The sequence below is a fragment of the Plecotus auritus genome, assembly GCF_963455305.1.
Source record: "Plecotus auritus genome assembly, chromosome: 2".
Classification (NCBI taxonomy): Eukaryota; Metazoa; Chordata; class Mammalia; order Chiroptera; family Vespertilionidae; genus Plecotus; species Plecotus auritus.
In genome coordinates this window covers 204,729,266-204,749,285 of record NC_137771.1, presented here as the reverse complement: position 1 = coordinate 204,749,285, position 20,020 = coordinate 204,729,266, and the positions used below count along the sequence as shown (strand labels likewise).

General features: G+C 45.1%; 1 protein-coding gene across 6 annotated transcripts in view; it reads left to right on the top strand.

Annotated features, from left to right (window-relative positions):
• The window catches only part of LOC308242906 (IQCJ-SCHIP1 readthrough transcript protein), a 687,650-nt gene that overhangs the window by 633,974 nt on the left and 33,656 nt on the right, over nucleotides 1-20,020 (top strand). The window contains exon 1 of one of the 6 annotated variants that reach the window (XM_080657700.1): nucleotides 6,703-7,213. The exons of the other annotated variants lie outside the window; for them this stretch is intronic. Coding sequence (XP_080513826.1) covers nucleotides 7,136-7,213 — 78 coding nt within the window. The 5' untranslated portion in view covers nucleotides 6,703-7,135. Of the gene's footprint in view, nucleotides 1-6,702; nucleotides 7,214-20,020 lie in introns of those variants that run through there. 6 annotated transcript variants of the gene reach the window in all.

The window sequence follows — 20,020 nt, the reverse complement described above, 5'->3', positions numbered from 1 at the left end:
GACTTGCAAAAAAAGAAAGTAACGTGATACATCAGTGACTCTCATCTCTCTTCTCCCTGGGGAGCTTAAAGAGGCTCTTCTTCAAACACACACCTGGTCTTGAGGAAACCCTGGTAGAAATCTAGAATGTCTCCCCATTTTCCATGAGATACAGCCACACCCCTTCGCATGGCCTGTAAGGCCTAACCATGACCTGAACCCCCAGCTGGAGACAGTCCTCCCTCCAGATCCCACACTCCTGCCCTCATTGTCATCACTGCTTTGCTTTGGTTTCTCAGCCTGGAATGTCTCCTGCTCACACTCCACCTGCTTCAACCTGTTGTAGGCTGATGCAACTGTCAAGGCTCAAAGGGCACCTTCCCCCTCGGGTCCCCAGTCAGAAGTTCTCCTCAGTGCACTTTGGTTTTACCTCTGAGAATCCATTTGCAGCTAGTGATGTATAAGTCTGCCTCCCCCATTAGACAGCAGTCTTCTTGGAGGCAAGAGCTTGTTTTCATTTCCTGCCCTACACACAGAGTGTGTGTTCAATAAATGTCTGTTGTGTTGAATTGCATTTTCTGCGGTTGGTGATGTTCTGAGTTCTCAGGACCAGGATTTCCCATCACAATACCAGAGAGAAGCTCGGATCTGTGCACTGTAACAGGGAGTTGGTGAAGCTGACCCCAGCAGTCCAGGCCACCTGGCTTGTGAGCCTCTTGGCCAGTTGCCAGCATTTCTAACATCCCATCTGCCAAAATGGGGGGACGGGGGGAGACAGAATGAAGGAGACAAACATCCCAGCCTTCCCAGAGGCAATGCATTAAGAATATACCTCCGTACCTACTAATCCTTCACCCATGAATTTTCCCAAGGTGAACCTCATGGTCTATCCCCAAGTGCTTTTTCAAAACACTTGAGATAGGTTGAGGCAAGCACTCATATCCAAGCTGCCTTTCTTAATATGTTGAATTTTGCAAAGTTATAATAAATATTTTTACCATATGGAGGGATAACTTAACTGCCTCCTGAAACACCAAAGTTTTGGGCAAAATGTTTCAGCCCAGTGAAAGTGCTATACCCAGCACATAAAATAAAAGATGGCCTATATTGGTCTGATAAAGCTAGGGAGTATATCACTTTAAGTAGTACACCAAGATGTTGTGAAAAGTCTTACTAGAGAGAGTAGAAAACAGCCTTCACGTTCAAATTCTAGTGGGCTATTTAATGGTTAACAAAGGAAAGGAAATATATTCTATTCTACTGACACCAGGCCAAGCGAGGGTTCATTTCCCAATCCCTTGTTCCTGTGAATGAGAAAACAAAGGTATCAAATTTGAATTTAAGATTCCGCCCAATTTAAGCCTGTTTCATCCACAGCAGGGAAAAATATATTGACCTAATGGAAAAGGGAATTTCAAAGCTTTGTGGTGCACTATTTGATACAGGCATTTACAGCTAAGTTCATTGAAACAGTTTTCTGTCTGATTCTATAAATTTTTTTACTGGAAACATTTTCCCCATAGTCACTAGTGTTGGATAATACTTCGTTTTCATGGTTTTGCCTGGTTGTAGTTGTATTTTGCCTTGCTGAGATACAGTGTGTTTTTTTCTGAGGAGGCAGTAACCTATCTATCACCTTAACAATTAAGAAAATAATTCTGGATTTATAATTCTACACTTGTTTTTAGCCAAGAAATATATCTGAAAATCTAGTTTATATGTTTTAACACAGAAGGAACAAAGCAATAAGTGTCCAAATGAAAACAAAAAAATCATCTCAACAGAGCTACATTATACACCTGATCTGAAATAGAAATTTAGAAGCACAGACATTGCTATTTAAAATAGCACTTGGTGCCTCAAACATTAGGATTCAGACATCCAGTGGTTTTAAGAAATAAATATGCAACACCTATTTAAGCCAAACATCTAGTATTTTCTCTTGGAAAGAGGATGGTAATGGGGGAGGACAGGAAATGGGAACATCTCTCTGGTACATGTCAGTGCATTCATGATTTTTGAAGAGTAGAGACCACACATCCACACACAGAGAGAGAGAGAGAGAGAGAGAGAGAGAGAGAGAGAGAGAGAGAATCTTGGGTAACTAATTACAACTTCACATGAAGAAGCTCAGCATTAATACAGCCATCTCCTATTATTTATTTATATCCACTATGCCAAGGGAAGATTTGAAATCTTGGTGTACTTAGTATTCTCCTTTGCACTATCTAAAAGCATCAGAAATTACCAAGCTTCCTGAAATAGAAAGTACTTTGACAGAACTGCTTGAATTCAGAAGAAAACAACTCTCAAAAAGGCATAATGACAGTCCGCATAGGAGAGCCAGTAATGGGGAAAGCATGCTAGGAACACAGACATGCAATGAGGACATTAATCCTGGTTCTGTTTGGATGCCGTGCTGTGGCCTACAGAGTGACCGTAGTTGAGTTCCTTGTGCTCAGGTTTTCATGTGGGCACAAAGGTTTATGTCTGTGGTCCTCAGTCATTTTAATACAGGTGACTGTCTGGCACTCTCTGTACTCCCAACACCTTCACCTCCTCTACCCCACACTCCCAGTGCCATTATTTTAATTTTTCAACATACACTGAAAAGTCCATTTAAAAATTGGCCTGCATATTTTCCTGGCTCATCTAGCTATCAGAGTGCCTTAATTGAAAAGCAAAGCAAAGGAGGTGGGTAGGTGGGTGGAAAGAGATCAACCAAAGAACTTGTATGCATATATGCATAACCCATGGACACAGACAATAGGGTAGGGAAAGCCTGGGGTGGGGGATGGGAGCAGGATAGGAGTCAATGGGGGGCAAAGGGGATATATGTAATACTTTCAACATCAAAGATTTAATTTTTTAAAAAAAGCAAAACCAATTTAAATGAACTTTGCACAGAATAAAAATAAATAATTAATTGGAAAAAAGATTACAACTCAAGTATCACTTTGTATAGCAGGTGGAATTTGGATGTTCAGGCTGAAGGGCAGGCAGCGGATGCTGCAAGCTTAGTCGGGATGAATTAGAGTTCCCATCTGTAAACCGGAAAATCTTTTGGCAATGCCTAAGTGATTTCCCAGTAATGTGGTCAGTGTTCTCAGAGTCAATAATTTCCACCAGAGCCCGATAATGATCATTTAAAAGCATTAGCTCACGTGATCAATGCACCTTGCAGTTGAGGGCATGGCTTGACAGGAAACTGAAGCTCTCCGGTCTAGTCCTTGAATTTCAGGGCAGGGGAGGGGGTGAGAAAAAGCCCTTTAAACCTCAGGGATTGTCAGTGGCTGTGTGTATGTTTTCTAAGGGATGGCGTCAGAGTCTGGGCCCCTGTTAAGCCAGCATCGTTCATTTTGGAGAAGGTGGCAGTGGAGAAGGAACCAGAGAAAATTCTCTGTAGAAAGGACATGAATGGCCGTTATCCCCTTGTTTGCATAGCTACTGCAAAACCACCACGCATTGCATGCAGCTCATCTTCCAGTGAAGTGGTTTGTTTTTTCCTTTCCTGTATTCATTTGGACCTCTTGGGAATGAAATTAATTACAGTGTTGACCCCAAGCATCTAAAGTCAGAGTCTTACCACCAAGCATAGAAATATGATCTAACGTAAAAGGATAATGGCTGTATAATAAATTTTTGCAAGGTCTGGATCTATGCTTCTAAAATTTAAGGTACATTCACAAATCCAAGAGCTCTTTTTAAAAATGTGTTTTCTGATTCAGTAGGTCTGGGTTGGGACCTCAGAGTGTTCATTTCCAGTCAGCTCCCAGGAAATGTCAGAGGACACACTTTGTGTAGCAAAGCTGTAGAATACATCACAGGTCAGTCCACATGATAGGAAATCACCAGATATTTTAAGCTAGTACAAGCCACCCAGACAGCGGTGGTACAGCTCCTTCTGTGGGCATGTCTGTGCTGAGCACCTTGTGGGGGAGGGTGCAGAGAAAATTCATCACCACCGGGGGCCACCCTGCAAGCTCTTGCATCTATGTTTCAGGAGGAGATGTTCTGTCACCTGCCTCTGGGTAGTGCTTATTAGAGAATCACTTATGACCGACCAGAAAAGGCGTAGCGGGTGGAGGAACACAATGGTGTTCATTCTTCACTTAGTGCGAATCCTTGATGCTGTTGTTTGGCTGGGAAATTTCATCTTGGATTTTGAGGTGCCTTCTCCAGAAGATAATATATTATTAAAGTATGTGTGTGCATATATATGTATGTATGCAGTCAGTATATTATTACTGTATGTTAACTTGAATATGTATATACATATACATAGTTAATAATGAGAGTTCAAGAGTTTGGTCATTTTAACTGTATATTTAAGCCCACCCTGTAAAAATGAAAGGAAAATGACATTAGTGATTAGGCTTATAGTGTTATGTATCTTACTAAATCATATAGTCTCTACATTTTTATAATTTCATCCATGTTAGCTCTTGGTTGTCGATTGCTAAGTGAACTAGGCTGCTAACCAAGGTCAGAGACTGAAGTTCGTGGTAGCTCCCCTCTTTCAACCAAAGCAGACCCATTTTTAACTTTGAACATATGTGGTTTCCACAGAAAATCTCGGTTGAAAAGCAGTAATGTGAACTATTAGTATTTCCTACCATGGACAGCATTTAGAGGAAACATTTTAAGCAACACTTATATTTCTCCTGCGTTCATGTGTTTATGCAACAGCTCTTCACTGTTTCCTTAATGTGTGTGAGGCAGTGTCTGGATGCTGCGGAGGAAACAAGGTGAATAAGCAAACTCTGCCCCCTTAGAAGCAGCCTTGAAACCCCATGGCTGATGGGAAGGAGCCACAGTGGCACCAAAAGCACAGTGTTGAACCGGAAGAGATCCACTTTACCGCGTGTTAGGTCACGGTCCTCGGTGGAGGCACTCTCATTTCATTTCTTGAGGTCTAATTGGCAGGGGATAGTGGGGATACGTGCTGGCTGTTCCTGATGTGTGATTGATAGTCAGTATGTGATATTGATATAGAAGTGCTGCCGGAATCCTCTCTGTACTAAATCTTAGTTTTTAAAAGCTGTGCTGATTATTTTAGTGTGGGCATTTGTTTCTTACCAAGGCAGCCAGTGGGAGGCGGTCTGGCACGCCCACTTAGAATGTGGGCCACAGAAGCAGAGGGCCCAGGTTCACCCTCTGGCCTGACCATTTGCAAGCAGCCTCACTGTGGGCAGGTTACTTATCCTCACTGCGCTCTCACTCAGCTATAAAATGCAAATGATAATAGTATCTTCTCCATAGTGTGACTGTGAGGATCGAAGACGTGTAAGACACACATGGGAGGTGCCTGGCACATAGCAACCCCTCAGGGAAGGTAACTATTGTTATTATGTTAATGTATGTCCTGTAATAAGATGCATGCTTCCTTCATTTCAGGTGGCCTCCTTTGACAGGATTTAGTATACACAGATCCTTTACGGTACAGATGCTTTATTGTAACCCCAAAGCCTTGGCCTTGGTGAATTCTCCGGTGTTGGGAACACCCAAATCGGGGCAGCTCCCAGCATTGCCTCACAGCCCTGGGAGGTGTTTTGGGTCCCTTGTGTGCAGATAGCGGGAGCCTTATTTAGCATGAGGGTCCTGGTGTCTGGAAGAGAATAAGACATGGGAGATCTCTGCTAGGGAGAAGCCCTGCCCAAATGCGTGTGGCTCCTGAGACACAGCTTGTCATTGTACCGTCTGCAAATGTGCAGGTCACTCTCTTGGGAACTGAGGGGTGGGGGGCCCGAAGGTAGAGTGCAGGGGGATTTGGATTTGGGTCAGAGGCTGCAGAGGAAGCTATTTGCTTTGCAAAAGTTGGGCTACACTCAACTACATCGAGACACATTCATGCCACCAGTCTTGAGCAAATGGAATTTTTTAAAAATTGTGGAAATAGACAACAGAATTCCAGCATTTCAGCAGAGGATCAGATGCCAAAAGGCTACCTTATGGCATTTTTTGGTTGATTAGGGTGCTCTTCACAGCATTGAACTTGGTCAAGAATTCATATTGGAAAAGGTATTAACTAGTACATCTGCTGCTTTCTGTCTATACTTGTCAGAGGAGGAGATGGTGTTGTTAGACGGAGCTTGCCCTTGGAGCTCTTTGGCCCACTTCTGCAAACAGTAACATCTTTTTTTTTCTTTTTCTTTTTCTTTTAATGAGCACTGGGTATATTCTTTAGTCTCTGGCGCTAGTCATTCAGCAGTGATGAGAGTGTGTTTGTGTGTTGTTTGTCTGCCTCTTGCACCCAAACATCCTCCAGCTGTGGGTTTTCCTTCTTTGTATGTAAAGCCAGTAAACAAAACCAAAAGCCCTGGGAAAAGGGTGAGGAGAGCAAGGAAAGGGACTTTCTCTTTTGTGAAAAAGCCCGCCACTGGCTGAATCTTAAAGAAAAGCTGATGGACCTTTTTCTCTTGACTGTATTAATAGAGCAAAGCACCGATCTTCGGGTGGAGGGGTCCTTCTCTGGGTTGGAAACAAGTTTCAACTTTGTGCTGGGGCTTCTACCACAAGATGAGACAGTTATATCTGGTGCTGAGAAATGATTGGTTGTGGGGAAAAGAAAAAAGAAAAAGCAAACATCTGTCCTACAGGTTAGCCTTTAAATTATACTGTTTTCCTTCTGTCATGGGATACCCGGCTTTTAACTCGCTGGTGAAGTCTGCGAGGCTGGGTTGTTTGCATCTATTTTTATCTCATCCCCGCTGCCCCGGGTTCAGAATAAGGTTGCTGGTTTCCTCCCAGAGCTCCTAGCCACAGTCAGCCCTGACCTGGGCAGCTGGGGAGTGGACTCAGCTTTTCCTGGGTTGGGAATAGGGAAGGTGCTGTGGAGAGGGATCCCGGCGGGATCATCCAGGGGAAGGCGACCACAGATGGTGGGAAGGCTGGGCTTTCCACAGGCCGAGCGTCAGTGCAGAGCGAGCCTCAGAAAACGGCAGCTGCCCCTGTGCCAGCACGCAGGGCAGACCAGGGCCAGGCGGGCGGTGTCTCCGAGACAGAGCAGGACAAGGACACGCACAGCCGGGCACAGACTCTTAGCTGGCTCTCCACGTCAGCATGAGCAGTGAGCAGGGTCCTGAGCAATTGGCACATCAGCCTATCAGAATTCAGGAGAGGTTCTTTCTCAAGTAAAATTCTAAAGAGTCAAAGGATGAATTTGGACAGTGATGGAATGGATGACATCATCAGTCAAGAATCCCCATTGGATATGGAGGGGAATTATAAAAAGGTAAGGGGGGGAGAGTTCTTTTGTTTGTGAACAATTGGACCATTTTTCTAACAGGGAGAAAGTTCACCCTTGAGAAGTGGCCAAATTCCACAGTCAGTGGCCATTGCCATAATATATTCAGGAAAGCTGAAATGCACAGAATTGAATACATTAAGCTGGGAAAGCGCTTCTTTCTGCTTTTCCCAGCTTGTATTCATTAATATATTTTAGCAGTAACTGGAATACACGTGTTGTTATTCTGAAGTTGAAAAAATTATACATTTAGTTGCTAGGCAGGTTTTTTATATAAAGGAAGATTTTTTAAAATCACTGACATGTTAAAAATTCGCCTGCAATTAAAAATTACTAGAATGTTTAACCTATCTTTCTAATTTTGACTTTTTAAAAAAATATTGTTTTACTAAGAGAAGGTGTGGGGTTTTAAAAATTTGACACGGTATCTACTAATTCTTTGCTTGCCTTTTCTTCTGAAAGCCAGTGAATATATTTTTGGAATTTTTTATATGGTAATTGTCTGGTAATAAGAGGCCCAAGTAAAAATAGCTTTAGTTATATGGGTGAGGTCATGAAATTAAACTACAAGTGTGTGCTTGTCTATCCACAGAAGGCTGAACACATGCTCCGTCCTTCTCCCTTATTATTTTCCCTAAGTCAGATGTAGGTCACGGCACAGCACAGGATGAAAAAGAAGGGCCCTTCCATCATGGAACTAACACAGGAAGACTTGCTGCTAAACTTCTAATTTAATCAAGTATGTCACAAACTTTTTTCCCCAGAGTGAGATACAGAAAGAAACTTCTGTCTTGATGATAATGCAAAATATGGCAGTTTGCATCTTATATGCATAATTGTGTGTGAGAATAGGGGCTGTTTTGAGTTTATGCTTTATTTCTTAGAGCAGCCCAGAATAATGTCTGCTCTTCCTTGAGAAGCTGAAACTTAAATATGTGAGAGAGATTTAAATGACCTGCCATGTTGCCCTGCGTGTGGTCTGTCCCTTGTGATCACCAAGGAGGGAATGAGTGCCCGAGGTGGTAAGTGCACAGAGTCCTGAAACCCTAACACTCTCAGCTGTCCCCTCCTGCCGGAAGTGGGTGCGTGGCAGACACTGGGGACGCTCAGCAATCAGAGTCGGTCACTTACCCAGCCCAGGAGAGCAACTGCACGCCTCTCAACCCTGCCTCTCACGTTCAGGGCCAAAAGACGGCTCTCGGTTTTCTTTGTTAAATCGTCTCAGATAGAAAAGTGTAGGTCAGTTTGCACTTAGGAAAAAATGAAAAACATGCCATTGCTCATGCAATAACAATAAAATAATGGCCCCTGCAGTTTCACGCTCCTTAGAACCTGAGAGCCCAGATGCCTGGGATGAGTGAGCGATGATATGAGGCAACCTGATACAGCACGGACTAAAGCCACAAGCCTGAAAGGCTCCAGTCGCTTTAAAACATCAACAACAACAATGCAGCGTTGCCGTGTGAAGCCCTTTATCTCACTGAGGCAGTGGGATGCCACATGAGCTTTCAGGAGACCTGGTGTCGGATAGGTCAAGTACGAAGCACCCCTAGATGAGGAGGGTGCCAGAGGTCAGGCGATGTTGTTCTGGACCCTAAACGTGAGAGTTGTTCTCTTGTCGGTTCAGCTTTCTAACTGCCTTGCTCAGGCAAATGCTTTCAAATTTATGCATGTTGTGTTTACTATGAAGGCTTCATTATGCTAAAAGAAAAAATACTAGTCTTAATTTCATTAAGAACGTCTAGCAAAACAAGGCAACATATGTTTTCTTTAAAATACAAAGAGCAGGAAAAGAATTAGGTAGTATAAAAATCACTTTTCCTAATTGGAATCTTCTTTTTCTAAGTCCCCCCCCCCCAAATGTTTTGTTTTTTGCTGTGTGGTTGACTAAGTAGAAAATTAAATTAGGTGCCATAAAGCAGGGGTCTGCAGGCTTTTTTGACCTTGTGCCCATCAGTAAAATGTTTTTGAGCCCATGCCTCTAATATACATATATTTTATTCATAAGTTATATGCATATATCATTGTAAAAATATATTACGTACATATAAAACATACATCAATAGATATTTTTAAATAAATGTTTAAATATAAATTAAAGTTTTAATAATTTCTCTTTCCCCTCCTGTGACTATGAGGTCAGTTGTCAAAAACAGTTGGAAAATTGATATACCCCTGCCTACTGGTAGATACGACAGAACTTCCTATACCAGTGGCACTAATAAATACCACATGGGTACAGGGATTATTTTACAAGATTGTAATAAAGTCAGGCAAACAGCCTTGGGGGAAAGGTCACTTTCCAATAACTAAAATTAGATTCCGCCCAGGCGGGGGAAGGAAGAGAGCAGGCATCTGTCCCTTTCCTTGGGGAAGGTCCCGGCGGTAAGCAAGATGTCTCATTGGATCTCTGGTTTGCTCAGTAGTGGTAAAGCTGTCCTCAACAGGACACAGATCTCAGCATTTAGGAAGGAAGGCCTGCACCTTGGCAGAATCCAAGGTGTGTATGTTCAGTCGTCATTGCCTTGCCTTGCTCTGCGCAACCCCCCGACCCTCTGGTAGAGCCCACACAGCTGACTGTCTTTAGGAGCAAGCACGGAGCACTTCTAAGGCCAGGATCGCAGAAGGGAGAACGGGCTTTCCCTCAAGGGGCTCACGGGGGGTTGGGGAGCACACAAACAAGCTGATATGGATGATGCTGCCTGGATGTTCAGATAGCTAGTGTGGACCGAAAAACACGCAGCTTGTGTCCTCTCAGAGCCTGGAAAGATCCAAGTTACACTGATGGAGAGAGAGGAAATCAGGAAAACGTAACGTAGATGGCAGAAGGCTGGCTCCCACTGTGTCCGGGAGCAGAGCAGACCCAGGGAAGCCGTCCTGCCTTCTGTCCGCAGGCTGCCCCTCGCAGAGAGGAGCGGGGGACAGGCCTGTGCAGTCGAGGACAGGACGGGGAGGCCTGCTCGCCTCGCTTTGTTCCTCCGAGGTGCTGTGCATCCAATTACAGTGAAAGATTAGGGAGGAGCCCGTGAAAACATTAAAGGGCTGGAAGGAACAATATTTAAAGTGAAGCCACAGCTGCGCCTCATGTTTTTTTAAAAGGTGAATGGGAATGACTGCTGGAGATAAACTGCAATAAACAGGAACACAGAATGCCAGCTGCCATTCCAGACAAGAGCTCTGCCCTCCCCACTCAATTACTGAGGAAAAGCAGCCGTCGACCTCCATTAACCCTCCCGTCTTCCTATCTGTGAGGGCTGATTGCGCTGGAAGGACTGCTCAGTTACTGAACCTGGAGCCTGGGCCCACCTCGCCACCTGGGGACAATCTCTCCCGCTCTCTGAGCCAGGGTCTCCCTTCCTTTGCAGGGAGGAACGGGCCTGGAGGGTCTTAGATGATGTAAAGATGAGGCCTCGGCTCCTACTTCAGGGTCCTTCCCGGCTATCACCCTGGTTCACCAGCATAGTCAGGGAATGGTTGTTTCAAGTAACTAGGTTTTCTGGGCATGTGGTATGTGAATTACAGCTCAATAAAAGGAATAAACCACATACATGTAACCAAAAAATGTGTATGGTTTATTTTTCAATTGAGATATAATTTATATACCCTAATATATGAGACACAACTCACATACCATTTCAAATTTTGATGGGTTTTAATGTATTTATAAGGTTATGCAAACCACTATTGTCTAATTCCAGAATATTTTCATGACCCCCAAAAGAAATACTGTATCCATCTGTAATTACTCCCAATTCTTTCCTCCCCAGACATAAATCTGTTTGCTATCTTTTTATTTTAATTAATTTATTTATTTTAGAGAGGCAGGGAGAGGGAGAGAGAGAAACATCAATGATGAGAGAGAATCATTGATCAGCTGCCTTCTGTACGCCCCCTACTGGGGATTGAGCCCACAATCTGGTCATATGCCCTTAACCAGAATTGAACCTGGAACTCTCCAGTCTGCAGGCCAATGCTCTACCCACTTAGCCAATGGGCTAGGGCTGTTTGCTGTCTCTATGGATTTGTCTGTCCTGGTTAATTCTGGCTCTCTCTATTCCCTTCTTTAAATATATATATATTTGCTGATAGTATTACAGATGTCTCCCATTTTCCCCCCTTTTACCGCCTCCTCCCAGCCCCTACTCCCCCCTCCCCCACCAGGTCTTTACTACCTTATTGCCTGTATCCATGGTCTGTCTGTATAAGTATATAAGTCCTTTGGTTTATCTCTTCGTCCCCCCAACCCCACATCGAAGTATGACAGTCTGTTCATCTCTCCCTTTAATATTCACACCTACCATTTAATAAGTTTCTCTCTGGGCCAGGCACCATGCCAACTACTTTCTATATAGCATTTCATTTGATCCTTAACACAACCCAAAAGATAGTAGTATTATCTCTTTTTCAGAAAAAGAAACGGGGGCTTAAAGAGTTTCTGTAACCTGCACTAGGAGGTGTCAGAGTCAAGATGTGGACTTGGGTCTTCTTGACCCCAATTTCCCTGCCCTGGCCTCCTGCTCTCCTTCCTGGTCACGTGCCTGTGTCTGGCTCTTCCAGACCCTGAGTCCACCGTGAGGTGGGAAATTGGGGACACTGGCTTCCTGGCAGTGATTGAGGTCTGGCTGTTTCATAACCATCCAGTAGGTGTTTCAGACTGTTGTGTTCTGACAGTGACACTGAATGCCTGCGATGGCTTTGCAGACCTCTGAAATGCACCTGTTAAAAATAGAGCTCCCAGATAACAGTGTGCTGTGGGAGAAAGTAGCCTCGGTCATCTGAGGACCAGAAAGAGCCCAGGATGCTCCCAGCAGTTCATGTTTGGGACACGCTGCTCATAAGGGAGGAAAACTTGAGTTTTCAGTGGCGTCCCCCTAGGACTGAACGTGGAAACACTTGCACTACAGTAGTCAACTTTGTGGACTGCGCCTTGGGCTCCGTTACCTTCACCAAAGTCCCCATTCAGTCAGTGAGTGGCTCCTGAAACTTCAGCCCTAGATTAGATGTTTGTTAAGTCCCTTGCTCTGGTCCTTAACAATTAGAGTATTCAGGTGTTAGGGTGTCTGTACAATAGCACTTCTATCTGCCTGCCCCTGTTTATGCCGTCCCTGTAGTGTGGGGACAAGCAATGCAGTCGATAGCAAAACCGTCCTCGGGGCTAACAAGTAATTGCAAACATCTCCGCTCTCTGCACTGGCATCCCAGCACTATTGTTGCCTGCCCGTTCTCAAGTAAAGCATGGCCTAGAGTCCTTCCTCCAGTGATTCTCATGAAGATCCTAGGTTATTCAACTTACGTTTCCACTAGTCATCAAAATCTTCCCCGGGGATAAAATAAGACGCAAGAACTTGACATAACCCACACAGTGCAAGTAATTATGCATGTGCCATTCAAAAGCATAAGATGTGTTTTCTTACAAAATGTTCTTTTTATATTTTGATCGTGTGACAAAACCCATGGTTGTTTCAGAGAGAAAGTAATTAGAAAATACCACCAGTATATTTGGGTGTTTGTGTGTTTTTTTAGTTTCTATTTTTTAAAAAAAATCAGCCTAATGAACAAATAAGTTGTGTACTTCTGGTTCCTAATGTTTAAAAGGACTCCACACTGCAGTGCTGCCCCTAAATGTTAGAGGAAAGCCCCCCTTCTTCACAAGCTGTGGAGAGAAGAGGGACTGTCATCTTTCTAAAGGAAGAGCACTTCTCGACAGGGAGCTCCAGAATAGAATCCCAGTGCATTCCCAGATGCTGCTAATGGCCATGATGCCAGATATCACTAGGCAATGGATTGCACTGAGGCCAGGGGATCATTAATTGCTTCAAAACAGGCATCCTGGCAAGGCCTTGGCAGGGGCCAGACGGCCACAAATGAAATCCACCTGGATGCAGCGTCTGGCCATTCCACATGGAACAGATTCGTGCTCAGATAAAGAAGAACCAACCCTGTTTCATCCAGCTACGTGATCTGTTCCATTGGTGGAAGCCGTGGTTCTCAAAGTGTCTGGACTAGCAGCATGAGCAGCATCTGGGAACTTGTTTGAAATGCACTCTCTCAAGCCCCAGCCCAGATCTCCTGAATCAGAAAAATAGTCTGTTTGTACAAGCCCTCCAGTGATTCTCATGCGTAACCAAGTTGGAGAACCACTGGTATAAGACATGTGTGACAGACAGAGGGCCGCCTGTGCAGTTCTCCACTTGCCACACCTGTGTCACAGCCACCCCCTGGTGTCCTGGGTTCCTTGATGGGCTGTGGGTGACCAGGGTGTTCATCAGCTTCTGGCGCAATGCAGCCCCGTCCTGAGGAAGATTTTCCTCAATGGCCCATTGTTTGCCTTTTCCCCTTGGTGGAAAGTGTTGCCCTGGTCATTTATATGCACCCTGATGTGTGAGAAGCACTGACCAGGTAAGTTATGCAACACAGAAAGGAGGATGCTAGAGGTGGTATCTTCCGGGGTCAGTAGTGAATTAAGTACTGTCAGCATTATAGAGCAACCACCCCCAATAACCAGTAAAAGTAAGAAACACATGGAGCTGGAGAGGAGGGGAAGATCAACCCAGGGAAGGGCTGGAAGACAAGGCATTTGGGGGAAACCGTTCCTGTACACCTCTCCCTTTCCCACAACCGAATCCCGTGCGGGGGTGTTGTGGCTCCAAAGCTTCCACCCGCCTTTAGTCCCGCAGCACCCCTGTGTCATTTGGATCAAGCGGGTCCCCCAGTGATTCTGTAGACCAATCCTCTTCACGCATCTCCCTCCTTTGGGGAGTTTAAGGACCTCCTTCCTCCTGGTCAGACGGGCCCTTTCTGGCTACTCGGGCTTCATCATCTGCACAAGGAGCCAGAAGGAAGCAGCTGTTTGCAGTTCCTGAGCACCAGCTGGCTTTAGTTTAGGTTTAGGCTGTTGTTTCCTGAAGTGTGTCCCTGAGAACCCCAGTGGCCCTGCAGCTGTCCCCACAAAAATACAGTTTGTCCATTAAATAATATTAGAATGCAGAAGATACTCAGTATTCCGCCTGTAAATGTCTGTGCAGATTAGCATGTGAAAGCCTAGGTGGCCCTGCCCCAGAGGCCAGCGCCATCAGATGCTGCTGGTGAGGTGGGCTGGGCCAGAGGGATGAAGGCAGGACCGGAGGAGGGGACTTGGGAGCAGCATCTGTGTGGGAGGGACGGTGTCGCCACATCCTGAAGAAAGAATGGGAGGGACTTGGGGACGTACTAGATGTGGGGACAGACCATATCTACCCAGGCAGAACCAAATACCTCTCTTTGCTCTTGTCAAGTTTGGGGGAAATCGCCACGGAAGAATGATGCCTTGGGAAAGGCGGAGCACCGTGTGGGGGTCTGAACGTGCTCCCCAGTCTATTCTGAGGTAGTGGCTCACAGGCACCCCCAAAAACCATTGTGAGCCTTATCTGCCTGGGCACAGGAGGTGGCAGGAGGGAATTCAGCGACAGTTGAAGACAAAAACTGCCTTTCCAAGCACATTGTTGCTCTCATCTCGGTCTTGAATAGCTTTTCTGTCTCCTAGTGATGAACCACTGTTCTCAGTTGCCCTTGTGCTTTTGCTGGCAATATCAGTTTTAGATGTTTTACTTTTGTTTTATGTGGGTATTTCCCAAGGCCATTTTAGGAGTGGATGGGGGCTCCCCTTGTCACACAAACTGTGTAGTTTTGAGTCAGCCCCTCCCGCTCCTGTACACATCGCTACTCCTCATCCTGGGGTAGCTTTGGGCTTTGTGGGGAGGGGGTTGGAGGACATACTTACCCTGCAGGTGTAATTCCTTAGAAAACAAAAGGGCTTTGAAACACCCCCCCCCACACACACACTCGTGCACACACTCACTTTACACATATGGGCAACCAAAAGGAAATTGGGTTCCAGTTGGTGAATTTTAAGATAAAAAGTATTTGCTAGTCAGTTGCATCATAATTCCTTGAAACATTGGGAATCACGTTTGTTCCCAAAGAAAGAGTGAGCAGTGGTGTCAAGGTGACTGGCTCTGATGAGAGGGCGTTTGCGTTGTAAATATCTGTGGTTGTGATTAGGCCTTGGTGTATGCTTGGCCGCCCAGGGCTTTCCCCTTCCCTGAGAAAGCATCACATCCATCTCAGGAAAGTCGTGGATCTCTAGCTCTTTAATCCTCACATTGTCCCCAGCGTAGTGTCCACCTGGACACCTTACTCATCAGTGTGAAGGAGCAGAAAGACCTAGCGCTGGGAGGGTGGGCTGGAGTCCTAGCTCCTCGATGTCACCCTCGTTTCCTCACCTTCAAAGCAGGGATTGTTGGAGGATTAGCCACAACAGCCACCATTTATGGTAGATGTACATGAGCATGGACCAGGTACAGCTGCTAAAGAGTTTACGTAAATTCTCTCATTTAATCCTCCAATGTCAAGTGAGATCCTTTACCTCTGGACTGGGAAGGGCTGTGCAAGCACAGAGCCATCAAAGACAGGACAGAGGAAGCAAGCTATAGACTTAAACTACAGAGTAGTTAGACTTAAAATTCTAAAGGACTAAGACCCTTAATAAGAAATGTCAAAACTCTCAGACCTTTATAGAAAAATAAGCAAAGCTAGGAGTAAATAAATTTAGAGGGAAGCAAGTACAGTAACGAAAAATATTTAAATATTTAATCTCACTGGTAAAGAAATTAAAATAAAAAGAATGCCTTTGGCCTATCAAATTTAAAGTGACAGCAGTTTGTTAAGTGAAAATCTTCACTGTTAGCCAGGATGTAAGAGAAAGCTGTATCCTTTTGCGTGGCTTGTGGGCATGTAAATTGGAGCAGCTTTGTGTGGAGCCATGTGGCAGAATGTGTCAAGAGCCTCAACAAATGTTCACACTGAGCTGATCTGGTAATTCCACTTCCAGGAATTCATCCTGAGGGAATAATCCGACATGTGGGCAGGGGTTTATGTAAAAATGCTAACTTATGTTGCTTTTAATTGGATATAGCTTAAATGGCTAACATAGGGTAGAGCAATGGACAGCCCTTAAAAACTGTTTTTAAAGAATTTTAAGTGAAACGAGGGTAATTCTCAAAATACAATAAACAATATAAACTCAATTTTATAAGAAGAAAAAATGCACACATAAGCTTTAAAAACTACTGAGAAATTTACTGAAATGTTAGCAGTGGTCTGTGTCTACGTGGTGGGATTGTGGGTGACATTTATATTCTTTATGCTTTTCTTGATTTGTTGGATCCAGAGAGAGAGAAGGGGGAAAGATTGTGTATTATAGAACAGTCCTCTTCACACTGTTAATGAAGTATTTGGGTAGAGAGAATTGTAATTCGTGTAAATAGAATTCTTTTTAAGGCCTTCTCCTACATCTATAGCTCAAGTAGATCAGAAAAGGCAGACATGGAATCTAGGGCACGTTCACACATTCATACCTGGAGTAGGTGTCTTCTTCAGATAAACCTCTTCCAGACCCCAGACTAATGTTGGACACCAGCAAGTTGTTGAGCATAAGACGTTAAGGATCTGTGGTTATCTACTGTTTTTATATTTGGGTGCTCGGTTCCATTCAACAGTTTTCTGATTAGAGGACATTGAGTGAGACTCTCTTTTGTCTATTATATGGATTGAGAAACAGGTTCACTGACTACCTTCAGTCTGCATGGCAGATTTGGGGATTTTGAAATGAATTTATTTTAAATAAAGATAGATAGGGTTCTATTTTGGCAGAGCCATCACCAGTTCCAGTCCTGCTTTTTTGGAAGGGTAGGTTTCTTTAGTTAAGGTTCCCAGCAGTGCACTCACAAGCATTTATGAAATTAAAGGCATTCTGGCTTCCCTTACAACCTCATGGCTATTTTCTCAGAGTTCAATGCTATGCTAGCCCAATAAACCACATGAAATCAGTATCACAGCTGGAACTGTGTAAAAGTAGTCTTTTGCTTTGTGGCTGTGTTATACACTAAATTAGGGTTCCCAGACCCAATTCCAACATGGGGGAATTCCCTGTACACCCACACCAACAAATGATTCTGGACACCAGCAGGGTGTCCAAGAATTCAACTAAATTATGACACTGTCAGCCCAGAGGGTTCAGTCCCATAAGACTCCCCCGGCCCCTGACACACACACACTTGAGATGCCAGTTGCAAGTCCAGGCGCTGACCAACTGGTTATAAATCAAAGGTTCCCACAACCCCCTCTTTGTGTTCAATTAATTTTCTAGAATGGCTCACAGGACTCAGAGGATCCTGTCACTTACTAGAACACTGGTTTACTAGAAAAGGATATGTCTCAGGAACAGCCAGATGAAGAGAGACATAGGGCAAGTATATGGGAAGGGGCACAGAGCTTCAATGCCCTCCCCTTATCCTCATGTGTTCACTAACCCAGAAGTTATTCAAACCCCATCCCCAGAGGTGGAGAGAGGGGCAGAAACAAAGTTCCAACACTCTAGTCACATGGTGACTTCTCCTGACAACCAGCCTCCACCTTAGGTACTTTCCAAAAGTCACCTCATTCACATAACAATAGACACCTGTGTCCTCATCACTTAGGAAATTGCAAGAGTTTTAGGAGTTGTGAGTCGGGTGTGGGCAAAGTCCACATCCTATCTGATAAAAGCGTAATATGCAAATTGACTGTCACTCCAACACACAAGATGGCTGCCCCCATGTGGTCAAAGATGGCTGCCACAAGATGGCCAGCAGAGGAGGGCAGTTGGGAGGGACCAGGCCTACAAGGGAGGGCAGTTGTGGGCGATCAGGCCAGCAGGAGAGGGCAGTTGGGGGTGACCAGGCCTGCAAGGGAGGGCAGTTGTGGGCGATCAGGCCAGCAGGGGAGGGCAGTTGGGAGGGACCAGGCCTGCAAGGGAGGGCAGTTGGGGGCGATCAAGCCTGCAGGGGAGGGCAGTTATGGGTGACCAGGCCAGCAGAGGAGGGAAGTTGGGGGTGACCAGGCCTGCAGGGAAGGGCATTTGAGGGGGACCCAGGCCTGCAGGGGAGCGTAGTTGGGGGTGATCAGGCCTGCAGGAGAGGGCAGTTAAGGGCAATTAGACTGGCAGGGTTGCAGTTAGGCATCAATCAGGCTGGCAGGGGAGTGGTTAGGGGGTGATCAGGCTGGCAGGCACAAGTGGTTAGGGGCAATCAGGAAGGCAGGCAGGCGAGCAGTTGGGAGCCAGCAGTCCTAGATTGTGAGAGGGATCCCTGGTTGGAGAGGGTGCAGGCTGGGCTGAGGGACACCGCCCCCCCCATGCACAAATTTCGTGCACTGGGCCTCTAGTATATATATCTTATACATGGTAAGATCTCTCTCTCTCTCTCTCTCTCTCTCTCTCTCTCTCACACACACACACACACACACACACACACACACACACACAGTATCTACTAGTATGACGCACTTCCCTTAGTATATGCCAAAATGGGGGGATGGATGAAGACATAGATAGAGATGTCATCGAAAACTATGACAGTTGAAAGAATGCTTATATTGTCCAAAGACTTAAAAATGTTAGAGGAAAGAAGAATAGAGATGAGCTCTCCTTGAATTAGAAGTTCTCAAGTCTGTTGAAACAAAATAACTGGTCCTAAAGTCGAGGGAATGTATATTTTACACATGATCTTAGCCAAAAGGCTGAGAAGCAGTGGGAATGTCTAAAGTCTCTACAGGAAATTCTGACGCAGCCTCTTGGGAACACTGGCTTAGCGGTATTGCTCTGACATATATTTATTCTGTGCTGTCCTCCTGTGGCTGTGGAGCTCTTTAAATGCAGCTTATAAAATAAAAATGGAACTTTTATTTTAATTAGAATGTAAACAGCTGCGTGTGAAGAATTTCTACCAGGTTAGAGCAGCCTTTACCTAGAGTGCACTGCCCTCCACTTGGGGGTGAAATGAAGCCATTTCAGCCCATCCTTCCAACAGGTGTGCGTTTCATCACAGTGACGCTCAGATGATGGCTCAGACCTTTCACGGTTAACTTCTGGGCTCTGATGGCAGCCGACGTGGCTCCAGAATCTCCTACTGGAAGGATCAAGGGGCCACTGTCCCTTCTGTAGCCACACCCAGGCACCTGAGCTGGGTTTTGTAACCTAGTTTGCTCAGCATAGTCTTTACCTCCCTGCTCAGAAAATACGGTGATGCTGCTCACAGCCTTCATCATCCCACAGAACAAAACCAGGACCTCATTCTCCCCGGGATTTCTCACTCATGATGTTCGTTTTCGTAGTTGTTTTATTTTTAACTAAGGAAATCATTCCTAATGTTCTCTCCTGTTGTTTAAAGGGTTTAAAAGTTCAGCATGGTGAGTTTTTATGGGACTTTTATGGGAAGCCGAGTGTTGTAAACATACCCAAACTATCTCCGTAGTGCCGTTTGCCAGATCCTTTCCTGTGCACACCGGCCTGACTTCCCTTCAAAATATGAACCAGATGGGTTCGATTAGAATTCTCCAGCTCTTCCACACAGTATGTTAGGGCATCTCATATTCTGAGCCTGGTGAGATCAGGATGAGTCTTGAACAGAAGCGAGACATAGCGTGGTGGCAGCAGAAGCTGTGTCCATTGGTCCAGGGCCCTGTCCCTGCGCCATAGTGTGGGCAGCCCCATCTCATAGAGGTTCAATGCATGGTGGTTGAATGAATGAATGAATGAATGAATGTTCTTGCCATAGAGAAAGTGGGCTGAAGGGATGATCAAAGGAAGAGAGAAGACAGGAATCAGGGAGAGGCCCCATTTGGGATAAAAGCAATTTGATTTAGGAGCAAATGCTTGCCCTCCACAGCATTACTCTGTCGAATCTAGCAGGTAAGAAGAAAGATTACAGCTCCCGAAAC